The sequence below is a fragment of the Lipophrys pholis genome, assembly GCF_963383615.2.
Source record: "Lipophrys pholis genome assembly, chromosome: 18".
NCBI lineage: Eukaryota > Metazoa > Chordata > Actinopteri > Blenniiformes > Blenniidae > Lipophrys > Lipophrys pholis.
In genome coordinates, this window is record NC_137646.1 from 19,897,708 (window position 1) to 19,913,656 (window position 15,949).

Below are 15,949 nucleotides of genomic sequence, written 5' to 3' on the forward strand. Positions count from 1 at the left end.
AGATTTCTGTGGCCGAGATCCACAGCAACCTCAGGTTTAGATTTATGTCCTGGAATTGGAGGAATTTATCATCGGGAGTTGCTTTCCTCACCTTATCTGTATGCTTTTAAAGGCCTTCATTTGTTGGCCTCGATCCCAGACCAGCTCAGTCCACGCAGGCTTAATATTTTTTTCCCCAAACAGAAGTAGTTATTAGGTGATAGCCTGTGCTTCTGGACAGGCGTGGAGCCGCCACAGCCAGTGTTTGTGGTCGGTATTGCTGTGCAGGTGATGTCACTAGTGACACCAGTTGGATATGGATTTACTGACTATATTGCACAACTTGAGCAATTTCTCGCAGCTTTGTTTTCCTGAGTGGTTGAAATCTTTCTCCTGAATGTCACAGAATGTGATCATGCCCATATCTGCGAGGTTGAGTGCGCACAATATTCAGAGAGCCGGGGGTCGCCGACGTGCAGGAATTGTAGCCGTCTGAACTGACCCGTAAGGCCAGGCTCATGGTTGCACTCGGTGTTCTTCACTAAATGAAGGCCAGGGGTTGGTGAGCTCAGCAACAGTCTGTCTCACTTTCCCCAATTAGGCTGATCTGTCCAGCGCCATATGACTGCACACCTCCCGCTGTCTCGTTCCTCAGAGAGATTGCATTAGCTCTGAACTACGCCAACCTCAACATCTCAGGCTGCCTGCTTTTTCACCGCCTCTCACTTTAAGGTGTGCTGCGCTCGGTACTCCACATCGGCTCGTTGGCAGTATGAAGTGTTAATTTGTCTGGATATCAAACTAGAATTATTTTATTTATTTCATTTTTTTTTTTTTAAGTAAGAGCTGTTGTACAAGAGCAGTGTTTTTTTGTTGTTGTTTTTTTTTTAAGATGCACAGTGAGATGGAAAAATCGAGTGTTTAAGCAGATTTCTCTCCATAGCATCCCTAACAGTTATGGCTGCACACATAGATTTGGCAGATATTTCAGGTTAGAAGCATTGCCTTTGGATGCCAACTGCTGTTATCCATAAAATATTATAACCTGGAAAGCAACAAGAAGTCACAAAACACATTCGGCATGAGATTTTTGGGAGCGGGGCGTTTTTTAAGCTATTTGCTTGCAGCACTCTACCACACCAGGACAGTCCACTTTGATTAAATAACTCAAAGGTTTATTTAACACGCCCTCCAGGCATTCAGAGGTTTAGTCATCTCTCAGGCTTTAACCCCAATGGTTGATGGATGGCTCTAATTTGTAGCTTGGAAATTTCAATGCTAATCGGAGACAAATTACCAGGAAAAGTTAAATCAGACCGCAGATTTTTTTCTTTTCTTTTCTTTTCTTTTCCACCCTCTCCGACTCCCTCTTAGCATTTCTCTCGCATGTTAGATTTGAGGCAGCAGTGCAATTTCCCCAGTTATGTAACAGAAAAGAACAGACAAATGGTAAAATTAATGAAGGCAAAAGCGACCGGCTAATGGAGGCAGTTTCTGAGTCATACTTGAGTGTCAGGCGGATCGCTGTGGGTCACTTTGTGCTCTGGTGGCTTTCAAGCCCGGCATGAAAGCATGGATAGATGCACAGGGTTATTTACAACAATGAACTGTCTGGGAACGTCCTGATCCAGTTGATAAAGGCAGCGTTTGGCGGTTAAATGCCTTGAGTGGCTTATGACTAACAACATTTTCCTAGATAATTACTCCAATAGAAGATTATATCAATTATTATACCTTTGATTTAAAAATTTTTTTTAAAAATACAACTAACTTATAAGCGCCTCTTTGATGATTTATTTTCCTTGAAGGAGTCTTTAATCCATGATGATCTTTTTCCTCGGCCACGAGCCTTTTCATTTTTTATTTTTTTTTCCCCCTCTGGGAGTAACGCCTCTTTCTTTTGAGTGTCGATCCTACCATTACAATGTGCCGTGTAATGTTTTGGCAGAGTTGGGTGTTACTCTCGTTAATAAAGGGGCTGTTAGAAATTCCACAAGGGGAAAGTTCACAGTGTTTCCATTGTCATGACTGTAGGAAATGGAAGGGTGACGTGTTGAGAGGCCGCCAGCATGCCAACAACCACAGCTTTCACGCCAGTACTTTCTATTAAAGAATAATGTTATTCTCACTCTATTTTTTTATTATAATTTTTTTTTTTAGACTTGTCATGTTTTGCTTGCTTCGGTGCGAGCAGACGTGGCTTATGTAAAGCGGCCACAGTCGGTTGAGTACTACCAACAGTTACGCCATTTGTGGGAACACCAGTCTTCTCCAGAATTGCTGTGAATACTTCTCGCTGGTTGTCATTGTCATCCATCAGTCTGCTCACATCCTCAAAGCATCCTAAATTTAGCATTTTATATTCGAAGGCTGAAAGTGGCTTGAATTGTTGGGGGAAAGGCTTAGCGCTGTATGCAGGGACGAGCGAGTTGGCCTGTTGGGTGTGCCAGCAGCGTTTTATTTGTGCATTCTTAGATTGGTTGTATTCTTAATTGAATATTGACAAATTCTGACATTTTCGATGTGTAAATGATTTTCAAAATATTGGCGTAACCTATTATAATTTGGTATTTAAAAGATGTCAAAAGTCATTGAATTAAACTTGTGCTTATGTCCTGCATGAAGTTAACGGAAACCTTTCATTGTGTTTCGGGCGTCCGTTTTCATGAAAATGGCGCTCGGAGCCACTGAAAACGCAAGTTTTTGAAAACGCCTTCGAAAGTGGAAATTTTTGAAACTGCTGTGCATGAGCACCGCGGCCTCAAAGTCTTAAAGTACATACATCTATCAAGTATACAGTGGATTGACCCAAAAATATAATGCCAAAAACATAATCTGTCGCTTGATTATTCCATAGCCAGTCTTCTAGTTCTGGTTGAGGATCTTGAGCGTTTACCGACCATCGCGCTTTTTTGGCGAATAAAGCAGACTGAGAGAAATACCGTCAAGACTTTAACCTCGACTCCTGTCTGACTGCTGCTTACAGTTGCTAAGTCTTTGTAAGGGCTGCCTACGGAAATCAATACTCCGAACACTCAGTGATTCATAATAGTGCTCCTAAAGTCCCCCTACAACATTCAAATCTTTGCTTCATGCATAAAAAGAATATTGGATTTTGATACTGTTTGAAAGAGTTCATGGAGAAACTGTGCGCATTGCATTTTAAAGGAGGTATTTTAAATAAAAAAATTGTATAAAGTAAAAATAATTATTAAAAAAAGAAAAATATTGTTTTCTTTAATCACCCTGCACTTGTAGACGTGCTCCTCTTAATTCATTTCTGGTATATATGTAACATTAAAACATGAAACCAGCGGCCTTGTCTTTCAGGATCTGCCCTCAAACGTGTTAAAAATAGTTTGTACACTACGTGTTCAACATCTCTCTGAAGTGTGGTTGTTTGCCATCGTGGAGTCTAAAGCCCCAAGGCCCTGGCCTCAGGCTAGTGTTGCGCAGCAGGTGCTCAGGGGAGGCCAGCCTGGGGTAATTCTATCTCCGATGGGGATCTCCGAATGCCCCAGATACCTAAATGTGGAGCTATTAGTCTTATAATGTTTCAGAAGATTTAGAAGTTCTTTAACAAAGTTTGTGTTGACAATCCTTTTGAAGTATTTTGGTTGAAGGTATGCGCGTTTAAAAATAGCTGTAGGTTCAAAAGCCATTAAGCAAAGTGCTGCAGACTGTTGACCCACTGCTCCAGAGTGACAACAACTGTCAGCTGATCTTTGAAAGTTCCTAGTGCTTTTTGCTTTTGTTTGTTTGGATATTGTTAGAATGGGTGATGGCTTCACTGAAATGTTTTAGCAAATCAAAGATGGGAGACAGTGTCCCGACCCCATCCTAGAAGTAATTCAGTTTATTTAATTTCTTTTTTACAGGGGGCTGCCCTAACCCTTACCCTACACTTAATACGGTTTCCAAATTGTTGGTAAGTTATTCATCAACAATTAAAGAGAAGCTATTGGTGGTTCACTGTATCCATCACTGGTTGGTCTTTATATGCATATATTTGTCCAAATAATGCAATTTTAATGAGAAAATTTACCTTTTTATGACTTAGGGGGGGGGGGGAAGCTAAATATCCCGATTCTCAAAAGCTAAATGCAACTTTGTAGATCTTGCCACTATTGCATGTCCAAATTTCCAAACGCAGGCCCACACTTAGTGGGAGACATTCAGAATGAGCCTCCGGTGTTCGGAGGGCAACGCTCTGCCACTCGGATTTCGATGGATAACTCGGTGTAAAGCAAAACTCACAACATGTGGGCACAAAGTTGAGCGCGCAGTGTGTTGCTGCATCCTGCACATCATGTTTTCTCCACCTGTTTGTGCAGTCGGACGCTGCGAGCGGAGGCGTCCTTCATCTGACGGCACTGGACTATTTTTCAGAGTGTGGGGCAGCTGTTCAGCCTGTCTCTACAGCTTGGCAAAATAATAAATAAATTTAAAAATATCTCGACATTTTCTTGGTTTATTAGAAGAGGAGTCGCCGACGAGAAGATATTAATTAGCGCTTTGGTTTCGTCTCCACCAGCCGCTGAGGCGGACCCTCTGGAATATATAGGGAAACACAGGTTGTTGGATTGATAATGGGTTAGCCAGCTTCATTTTTACCGTTTCAAAGCACTTCTCCTCTAAATCCATTGGGAGCACGTTGGAATTTCTGTTTAGTTTGTGATTTTAGGTAAAAGGAGTTGTCAAAACAGTGAGTCAGGCTCAAGCTCAGAGGAAGATGTCGGCTGTCATCAGTCTGATAGTTTCCCCCTCTCGCTCCTTGGGGACTGGGACTGGTTACAGACATTGTTGTGGTGAAAGTGTTCAGAGTGCAGCTGTGTGAGTCCAGTAAAACTTTGAGCTTTCAACATCCACCCGTTAGAAAGCTTTAACTGCCACAGCTGAGATCCCAAATATCGCCTTTCTCCGAGCGACACAGATAAAGTGCTGCCCCGATTACCCCTGATGTCACCTTTGGGGAGGATGGACGTTGCCGTACATGCACACACACACACACACACAAAAGCCAACGACTCAACAGTATTTATTACTTGCGAGTGGACGCTAATTAAGAGCGCGGCCTCACAATAAAGGATGTCTTCTTCTACCTTCGCTGTCAGGAGTTGAAAAGTTTATTAAGCGATTGTAGTGAAGGAACTACACGCATGCAGGACTTTGGGTTAAGATGAAACTACTAAATATAGTGTTTAAAAATGGCCCCTTTTTCATACCGACTGGTAAAACTGCAGTGGCATAAGGTCAGCGATTAGATTGGAGACGGTACAGATTCAAATTAAAACATGTAAACAGCCCTGAGTTGCATCACGTTGTGGGAAATACAACCTTTTTTAACGCTGCTAATTATGGAGAGTTTTGTTTTGGTTCCGGTTTGCCCAATTTTTTATGATGCCTTCAAGACTCGCCGAAATAAGCACATTTTTCCTGTTAGCAGTAACTGACGGACATGTAAACACAACAGGACATGTTTAAACACAGTGGAGTTTACGCGTTAAACCTCAAATACAGTGCTGTTTCGACTCGGTCATCATATGAAAGGCTTTTCACGTTAATAAAACAACAGATGTCTCAGTCCGTCCTCAAAAGTCTAACATCTTTTGCCAAGAAAAACTCAAAATTGTGTGGGTCTGTTATAAATATTGGAAATTGAATGACTCACAGATCACAGCAGCAATCTGGTAAATCGTCTCAGAGGGTGGGCTGCAGGCATGGGAGTGAACATTAGCTCCCTTCCCAGTGGGGGGGGGGGGGGGGGGGGGGGGGGGCTCGATCCCCTGGAAGGTACAAAGATACCTGCTAATCAAACAGCTTAAATGTTGTTTGCTCAGTCATGTGTAATTAACGGTGTATCCTCAGAAGTCGTTTGTCAATGAAAAGTGCATGAAAGAACTGCAAATATGTAATGAAAGTGTGCCTCTTTTAACGTTGCTTTATTTTTTTTTATTTCTTGTCCCTCTTCCGCCCTGCAGCTGTCCCCTTCCCCCCCAGTCACCGGCTGACAGCTAAAGAGGTGTTTGACAGCGAGGGGAAGCCCAAAGTGGACGTGCTGAAAGCCCACCTAACCAAGGAGGGCCGTGTGGAGGAGGCCGTGGCTCTCCGGCTCATCGGCGAGGGCGCCACCATCCTGCGTGCAGAGAAAAACCTGCTGGACATCGAGGCCCCAGTGACAGGTCAGGAGTCGAACAACTGACTTTGTTTTGGTTTGTTTTTAGCACTGCTAAAGTCTGTCTGGGATCCGGCCTAATGGAGAATCATTAGATAATTGCCAACAACATAATTAGTGGTTCCGTCTGTCTGTTAGAGGTTACATGTCTGGATGCCGCCGACGAAGAACTAATGTGTTCCCACAAGGGGACACTCAGATGTGTGGCGCCACCGACATTTCTGCATTTCAAAATGGTTTTGTGTGTGTGCTCTGCCTAATGCTGTCTGCACTTATGGTTCCCTCACAAGCCATTAACAAAAAAGAATGAAACCAAAATGCAAAATACTGACTGATATTTAGCATCTATTCATCCGTCATTTCCTCAAACCACTTGTGCTTTCAGCGACAACACAGAAACAGAGGTCCAGGTATTGTTTCTGGATATATTCACCCCAGCCCTGTATCAATCATGTAGCCATGATCTTCAAAACCGTGAAAAAAAAAAAAAGAATTGCTCATGTTACAAGTTTGGAGGAAAGAACTGGATTGAATCTAATGGTGCAGAAGCTGTCATGTGACATGAGTGTTTCACTTTGTACCACTTACAAATCTATTTTACAATGTATAAGACCTGTTTGGGTCGACAATGTCCCTAAATGTTTCAGCTTAGCAGAAATACAGAACATTTTGTTAAAACATAATATATTTGTTTTAAATCATTTGAATAGCATCGATGTATCAAAATGTCACCTGAGTTTATTTTTTTATGCGATTTTCATCTGTCAGCCCACTTTCCACATTTTTGACTCGCGCTCAGTCACTCGACAGCTGACGTGAATGCAGACATAGAAACTCCACAGCCTATGCGAGTGAAAGGGTATAATAATTTTAAGCAAATTCTAATGCGTCGACTCGAAAGAGTTCAAAGAAGTGTCTGTTTGCGACACTTTGCATTTTCCTTATTACTTATTTGCTCCTGTGTTTTTTCCGAATTTCCAAAAGGCCCCGCGCTCCGGAGCGTGCCCACAAAAACTAGTAGCTCCTTTTTATGCTCTAGGAGGTTCAAACAACTTGCACTTGTTTCAGAATGAAAACACATTGGAAAAGGAGGCCGACTGTTTACAGCTGTACCGAAACTTAATTTTCCTAATTAACTGAGTCACTGTGCCTCGGGGGCCTCATGTGGGCCTCGGTTGAGCTTATTTATGCCTGCATCTGTGAAGGAGCACACTGTAGAGGGCTGGCCACTGATGCATATGCACAACTCTATTCTTCTTTTTTGGTCAAGTGTCCTGTTCCTCCATTAGACTTTCTGATGAGTCCTCTTTCATGTTGCCGTAATCAGAGGCAGAGACCCACTCCAGGTCTATGGCAACCCGTCGCTTTCTAATACGAGATCCTTCCCACAATAAAGTCCGCAGAGACCCATGTTTTTATTTGGCAGGTGTCACACTTACTTAAATTCATGAATGTGTGGCCCTTGTTAAACAGCGCGGGCCTCCACCGGTCATTGAGGCCATTATGATAAGAGGATATCTCGTCTGGCAGTTTGAGAGACTGACGCTTTACAGAAACATGCAAACAAGTTGCATAATCACGAGTCCTTTTTAACGGTCTCTGTCTCTCTCTGCACACAGGATATACTATTGAATACGTCTAAATTACTGATTATTTGGCAACGCAACTGGCTCCCTCCAATATTATGCAGCGGTGCATCATGATAAATGACTGTGAGGCGCCACAGAAGAGTAAAAACTTGTATTTGTTGCTGTGAATTATTGCATCTGAATCAAAGTGAAGCAAATTGTATTGATCTTTCCATATAAACACACTTTAAAGTCAGACAGAAAGCTATTTGTGAAAAATGAAGGTAAACTACTCTCTCAGGCCTTTCTGTCTATTTGCTTTGTGCTGGAGTTCAAAAAGAATTATTAAAAAAAAAAAAAAAAAAGTTTCATTTGATGACGCTTATGTCCATTAAGTGGCAGTAGCGAGGCCACGTTGTCTTCAATTTTATAAACTAGTTAACTAGTTTCAGCACTGACTTCATTAACTCCTTTTGAGGTTTTACATTTAAAAATGTTATCTATTGCACCTTTAGAAGGAGTTTTAGAGACCTAGAGTGTGAATGGATCGGCTGCATCGAGGCTCGACACGAGCTCGAAAACGATAAGTCCTGAATAGCTTTTCTTGTGTATTTCTACAGCCTGACAAAAACCTGTACATGTGGAATAATGGGTCCCTTTTAAAGGCGCTCGGTTATCGTCCACAATGTCCAGATTTCACATTTTGAAGCAGTGATGGATCAGCCGGTAAATCTCCCTCCTTTGTTGTGCCACATGAAAACAGTGGACAGCTTCAGCTCTGTGAGCAGGCAGTGGATCCTGAGGGGCTGCGCGCGCGCGTGTGTGTGTGTGTGCGTGTGTGTGTGTGTGTGTGTGTGTGTGTGTGTGTGTGTGTGTGTGTACGTGTGTGTACGTGTGTGTACGTGTGTGTACGTGTGTGTGTTCATGCACTTGTGTACAGGAGCGCAGCAAATGAAGCACTTCTTTCCCTCCCACTCAACACCCCTGTCTCAACCCCTCTCCCACTCAGTAGGCTTTTGCAACAAGGATTTCTCTGTTGCGCGTGCTCGTACTCCTGCTGTGTTTCCCTCTCGTGCGCGCTCCCAAACTCTCTCGGTGTAAACATTCCTTTGTTTCTCTCTGTCATTTTCCTTCTGTCTGCCATGCTTTAACTTTCTGTGTCATGGTCAGTCGCGCTCTCTCTCTCTCTTTCTCTCTCTCTCTTTCTCTCTCTCTCTCTCTCTCTCCCTCCTTCCACCAGCAGCACACGTCCAATTCAAACATGACACACGGTCAGAAAATTAGTATGTAAATATTTATCGTCGATGCAAAGCACCATGACATGTCGGCTATCTCTCCCTCTCTCCCTGCTTCTCACACTTGCACAGTCACTTCCTTGTTGGGCCAGATGGCAGGTGGGGTTTTCATGGAGGGAGGTGTGTGTGTGTGTGTGTGTGTGTGTGTGTGTGTGTGTGTGTGTGTGTGTGTGTGTGTGTGTGTGTGTGTGTGTGTGTGTGTGTGTGTGTGTGTGTGTGTGTGTGTGTGTGTGTGTGTGTGTGTGTGTGTGTGTGTGTGTGTGTGTGTGTGTGTGTGTGTGTGTGTGTGTGTGTGTGTATCGTGTGGCGAGTGGAGCTGGCTTAGTCTGCTGAGTACAAGCTGCTCTCATGGCCTTCACACAAGTCACCCATCAATAGAGCGCTTACAGCCACATCACCAGGCAACAGCAAGGTTTTTACACTCTTAATACACATGTTTGCAGTGCCTGAGCCGCACTTTGAATCAAATATCTCTTCTATTGAAGCACAATCAAACATGTTTTCCTCAATTTGGACAGGAAGTGTTATTATTATTATTGTTTTATTTATTATATTTATATTTTGAAGTACCAACCTGAATGATGCCTGGGCTGTGTATGCATGTCCTAACGTAGGCGCTTTCTTTCTGAAAGTGTGACACATTGTAAGACCTTGGTTGCAGAGTTTCCTGTGTACACCTTTAAATGATCTTACTCGACCTTGTTGAGAATTTAAAGAGCTTAATGTGGAGTGTGTTTGCTCTGCAAGGCTGCACAAGCTTTCCAATAGGCTCTTATGCAACCTTCTCATAATGAGAATTGCACTTGTATGGACGCAAGAGCAGCGTGGATCAATTAGCCTTGGTTATTATGAATATAACAACGTCTATGTATGCAATAACCTCTATGTTGTGAGAAATTATGTTTAAAATCGAAGCTTTTAAAAAATGTGTTGAACATCAGAATGCCATACGCAGTTACACAGTATATGTGACTACTTCTTCTATGAAATCATCTTGGTTTATATTAATTAGCATTTTGGATTTATATAATATTTATTAGTAATCCAAGTCCTAAAACTTTAAATTTAAAAAAGTGCCTCATCTTTTGGCGGATTATCGATTAATCTCTAATGGCTAATGGATTAATCTGTCATAATGTGTTTTTTTTTTAAACTTAACTCACACTGAATGCAAACCGTGCAGCTCTGCATTCGGAATTATAATTAGAAAAAGTTGGATTGAGAATATTAGAATACAGTATATGATATTAGAGAATATAAATATCTGTATCTTGTAATGCAATCTGTTGAACACTGTTAGCAATGACCAATACCGGTAAATAAATTGTAGTTTAGTCATTTGTTGCAAACGTATATATGGTTAAATCAAAATCTATTAGCCTATATGCATACAGCAATTGTTTAATAATCTTTTCAACAGTGACTTTTATAAAAGGTTTTAATGAAGACAAACCTGTTCAGCCTCTATGTATGTATACATTATGTATTCAGCCCGGGTAGGTATATAAAAAGTCGCCTTTCAAGCATTGCAATTTAGTAAACTGGTTGGGAAACATTGATTTACATCAGCGCATCAAAAGTCCAACAGTAAATCAGACATCTGAATATTTATTGGCGCAGCTGTACCGTGAGTAGCTTTTGAAAAATTGCATATAGATTGATGTTTATATGGCATTTCAAGCACCACCTCCACCTTTGCAGAACACCTGGTCTGCAGGATGCACGCTCTGGCAGACTCCGTCGGTAAACCAGGGGTTTCTTCGAGGGGGGTGGGGGTGGGGGTGTTGTTATCAACCTGTCTCAATCAAAACACGATCGGGCAGCGGCTCCATCTCGCTCCTCGCTCAATGAGCCCGGCCTTTGGAGTGGCCTGTGTAGGTTCTGAAGCCAGGTTGTGTAATGCCCACCACCCACTCGGTAGCTGCTGCCCGCTGATATGCTGCTACTCAGGGAGATCACTTTAGCGCACAGGCAGGAGATGGCCAGAACGAATTGTTTCTCACTCCAGATAATGTACTCCCACCTGCTCTTCTTATGTGGGCTTTGGTTCTCACCTCGTTTTTGTGTGTGACAAGAGGGAGGGAGGCAAAGCATGTCTGTAGGTGTACTGGAACAGAGTGATGGGGAGGATTGTGTTTTTTATTTATTCGTAATTTTATTTTTGCTGTGATAAAGCAGAGAGAGAGCTGTCGCTGTGATTTTTATTTCATTTTTTTTAAGAATCTGATCCCAATCGATCATTCCCATCCCACTCCCGGTGACCAGCGCACCGGGCCCTTCCCTGGCCAGCGATTGAACTCTCGGTGTCGCCGCGTCACCCCCTGCTGTTTCCTTCGCCACCAAGCGATAGCTTTCCTAAAGGTCGGCTGGAGGTGCAGTCCTCCCACACACAGTGTGTTTGATGTGTGCTTCACGGGAGACCGTGGCCTCATGCTCCCTCGCTGGACTTCTAAAGACGAGGGAAATATCACCGACACTCCTTTTAACACTACTCTCTTTAACGTATCAGTAGTTTTTAATGTCGCGCCGACAATTCGGGGGAATTCACAGCTAATGTGGCTCTCTTTACACCGGTTGCTGGCCGAGAAGATGGCTACCCACTCCATCCATCTCTGTGTTTGTACACAACAGTTGTGTTACACTGTTGCCATTGGTGATGCTCAGAGAGGACCTTTATCAGGTCAGTAGCAGCTTTGATTGTGTTTTTTTTTTTTTTTCATTCTCCAGTGATGCAAGCTGCTATTGTTTAAATGGTTTGAGCCGTTTCCATAGCGATGAGCAGCCTCAACATCACACGTCTTTATGGATAAAGTGTCGTTCTTTTAAATTATGTGCACACAAAATAAACATTCACTGCATTTATATCCTTGAAGAGAATGAGCTCTGGTCTCACCAGCTCAATGTTCAGGTGGTACAAAAACAATAAAATGCTGATTTATTCCTCAAAGTTGTTTTTTTTAATTGAAATAATACAAATCAGCAAACAGTAGGAGTGGATCTTTTTTTTTTTTTTTTTTTTTCCACAAACCTTTCTAGTTGAAGCTTTCCAATGAAAGGAATAAACAAACTGCTTTTCTCTTCTGGCCAGACATGTGAAAACACTGAAGCTCAACTATTCATATTAGTTTTTGAATGCTACTGCAAATAGTTTATTTAAAACATCTTCTGCTTCTCTTTCCATCACTACAACTTTTTCTTCTTCTGCTGCGTCATTTTTTTAATCCATTTAGATTTTTTAAATGGCACAAGAAAGTATATCAACTTTTACTGAAGAATAATAAACTGATCACATAGTTGTGACAGCGGTCCAGACGTTTGGAGTGTCAACCCCCCCCCCCCCCCCCCTTTTTTTTTGAACAACACTGCACCAATTAATTACAGTACAGTACAGTGGTGAAATTAGGAAGGCTACATTTCCAAAAACTGTTTTGTACATTTTGTACATCTCTTAAATGATGAAGCGAAGAGTACCAGTAAAGAATAAATTAAAATGTTTTGCTTTAATCTTTTTTTTATCAATTACCTCGGATCTTTGCTTGCGATCTATATTAAACCAGCGGCACATTTGTAGCCGACTTGGCGCAATGACAAGAGGGACTGAGGACGTCTTTAGAAATCGGACACGAACAGCAAAGCACCTTTTTGAAGTCTGTCCCCGCTGTGGATTTAAACAGTTACACAGTGTGGGTTTAATAGAAGACAAATGCTAAAGCGGAGGTTTACGATTCAGGCGAGGAGAGCCGATTCTCAGAGCTGTCTCACGAGGCTCGTAACTTTAGATAATTGCTCTCCAACGCTGTCCTCCAGCTCCCACTAATTGGGTATCTCTGTGAAAGACTTTTTCACGGGTCTCTTATTGTGTTTCTTGCTCCTAGATACAGTTCACGAAGCAACAGCCTCCCGAAAAGAAAGTGTGCGTCCTTTTCAAATTAGATTTAAATCTGTTCACCCTGGTGGTAATTACTTAATTATCCCATTACTTGAAGAATAGATGAATTGAAGCGCGTTGACATCAGACATGGATGCCAGGCTTATCGGCGCTGTCACCGCGGCGGCGTGCGGCGAATACTGCGTGTTGTTATCTCTGTGTGTTTATTGCAGCTCGCAGGTGAAGAGGGAGGACTTTTCTCAAGTGTTTACTGACCTGGAGAGGCTTCATATTAGAGGAAAGAAAAGCTGTCGGTTAGTAGAAACCACTGTTTTGATCACACTTGCTCCACAGATTACCTTCAATCGGTTAAAATTGCTTGTTCTATTTCTTATCTAATCCTCAATGGCATGCCTGCCAATGGCTGTCACCGTTGTTCGATACCATTTGACAGCCTTAAAGAGTCCTCGCCTTTGAATATTTCTTTTTCTCCTGCTAAATGGGTTCCTTCCATTATATCGTCAGAATCCAAAGTTGCTATCGGGCAACAGTTTCTCCATTACGTCATTCTCAACCAAGAAACCCAGGATTTCCTTTACTGTGTAAACTTGGAATGAAATGGGTACATAAAAGTAGGATCAGAGCTTAATATTAATGTTAAAGAACAAAAAAAAAAAAAAACTGCACGTGAGTTTAATTCTCAGTTAGTAGACTCAAATCTGCCCGACTTCACAGTAAACTGTTTGTAAAAAGATTGACGGGCACTCTGCTTTTGGCAGACGTTCAAAGGTTTTAGGGACCAAAGCTGAGCTGCACGGTGGCATCGTAGTTGGCACTCGTCTCCTCAATGCTTTAAATTTAAATTGCTCATCCTCGTGACTGTGAGTGTGTATGACTGTCTCTCGGTGTTTGTCCTGCGAGGGACCGGAGACATGTCCAGGTTGTAATCTGTCCTCACTTATAGTCAACTGGATAAAATGGTGTGGAAGCGTGAAGGATGGCCCAAAACAGATCGATGGCATTCATCACTTTTTTATTAAAGACCCCTTAAATTGAATAGAAAACTTTAAAATCTCACATTATATATTGCGTGCCACTTGCTGCTGACTAGTTTCCCCTCCATTTTGTGTTTTTCACCAGATTTCTTTTTGCTTTGACGGGACAATTTGTCCAACTTCTGTGTGTTTTTTTTGCATAAACGGTTTACCAAAATATTCACAAGATTCACGGCACACCAATTCCGAATTTTTTCCACATGTCTTGTTTTGCTTTTTGTGTGTGCACCAAAATCCCATCTTCTTTGACTGGCAAGTCTTTTGCCTTTTTTTGCGGAAACAGGTTGCTGAATCGTCAACAAAAGCCACAGAATACTATTATCGCACGCCGAAAAGAAAAAGGGGGGGGGGGGGGGGACCTAGGATAGTAATCTTTGTGCTTTGTCTCTTAGAGGCAGGCACAAAGAACTATATAATGTCATTGTCACCTTTCCTATCGACAGATAAATGTTTATAAACTGAAGTTTACAGTCTGTTATTGACTGAGGAAAATCTTGCTGAAGATTTTGGAAAAATCAATATACAACTGCCAAAAGCTCATTCGGGGCTAAAAATAAACCAGTGGACAAGCAAGTGACTTTGGGCTTCACCAACACTAATGTAATTTGACTGAAGACGACTGGAACATTGCAGTCATCTGATTAATTCCATTAATTAAACCCATTTCGAGTACTCTCCTTTAAAGCTGCTTAAGGTCCCCGACAGGTCGGATGTTCAGTCCGGAGGACAACTCATGTGTCTCTTCATGTAATCCCAAACTGACACCGCGATCTGGTGAGATCAGGGCTCTGTGGGGGTCTCGACATCTGTCACGACACTTGCTTCCCAGACACATCTCCTATTAACTGTGTAGGTGTGCGTGTTCGTGGGTGGTTGGGGTCGTTATCGTGATGCAGAGGGACTGATCACACGTCGTACTGACGTGGTTAATGACGCTTTTGCATTCTACATGTGGTTTGCACTAAAAGAAAATGGCATCAGAGTGCTTTGTTTGTTCCACCACTGCCGCCATCGCACAGCAACAGCAACCAAATCTCTAAATTCAGAGATGTGCTGCACACGCGACGCAGTAGTGGCAGCTCGCATTAATTATTCAAATGACTTCATCACACCGTCAGGACAAGTTGTCTAGTTAATGTCTGGTGTTTTTTTCTAAACAGCGGACCGATATGGTGCTACATGCAGAGTGTCTGTCCTCAGTTTGCCTCGGCTTACAGTACTTTTTTTATTTAACAATCAGCGTGTCTTCTGTTTTCTCTTTCCACTCAGTAATACTCCACATTCAGAAGGAGCTGCAGTCCTCCCACACAGGCTAATGAATTTGAAGCTCTCTTTAAATAAACATCTGCATTTATATCCTGTATACTTTCAGACGGTAATTGCCTCACATTTGTTTATCGGGAGAAATGATCTAGGAATCAACTCCCCAGCTGCGATCGCCCCGATGAAGAGATTCATCAGCGACGAAGCCGCTCAGGTGTAAATGGCCACTGAGCAAAACCTTTACGATTTCCGCTAAATGGAAGTCGTGGCTTTTAAATCAGGAGACCTCGCGTGCGTCCATCTGTCAATGATGGCTAACACTGCAAATCTCTTGTGGCCCCTGCTCCTCCCGTCTCCCCCGGGGACGAATGTAGCACGGGATCGCAGAGGCTGAGAGGAAACCAATCCAGGTTGGATCATTTACAGTGGCTGGTTTCTGACGCAGATGTGTTCCGTCTCCTGACAGCGTTCACAGCTGCGCCGTTAGGAAGTCTCGGGAAGCGATCTGACAGTGGATTAAAGTGGCGCAGCCAATGAAACCGAACCGAACGCGGCCGTATATTCCTGGGAATAGGAAGTGTAGCGGCAGGTTGTTTGTGCTATTAATGTGAGGCGCACATGTTCATTGTAATTAGATGCGAGTAATTGCTACAGCATGTCAGATTGTTAATCACCGCAGACGTGACAAGGTTTCGAGATGGATGCAAGTGAGAGCTTTTAATTTTCAGCTGGTGGAGTTGTAGTCT

The 15,949-nt window shown here is 42.6% G+C and overlaps 1 protein-coding gene across 2 annotated transcripts in view; it reads left to right on the top strand.

The window, feature by feature from the left end:
- Positions 1 to 15,949, top strand: part of LOC308123808 (protein phosphatase 3 catalytic subunit alpha) — a 71,727-nt gene that overhangs the window by 23,371 nt on the left and 32,407 nt on the right. For both annotated transcript variants that reach the window (XM_080486498.1, XM_080486499.1), the window contains exon 2: positions 5,961 to 6,161. In XM_080486498.1, the coding sequence (XP_080342624.1) occupies positions 5,961 to 6,161 (201 nt within the window). The remainder of the gene's footprint in view (positions 1 to 5,960; positions 6,162 to 15,949) is intronic.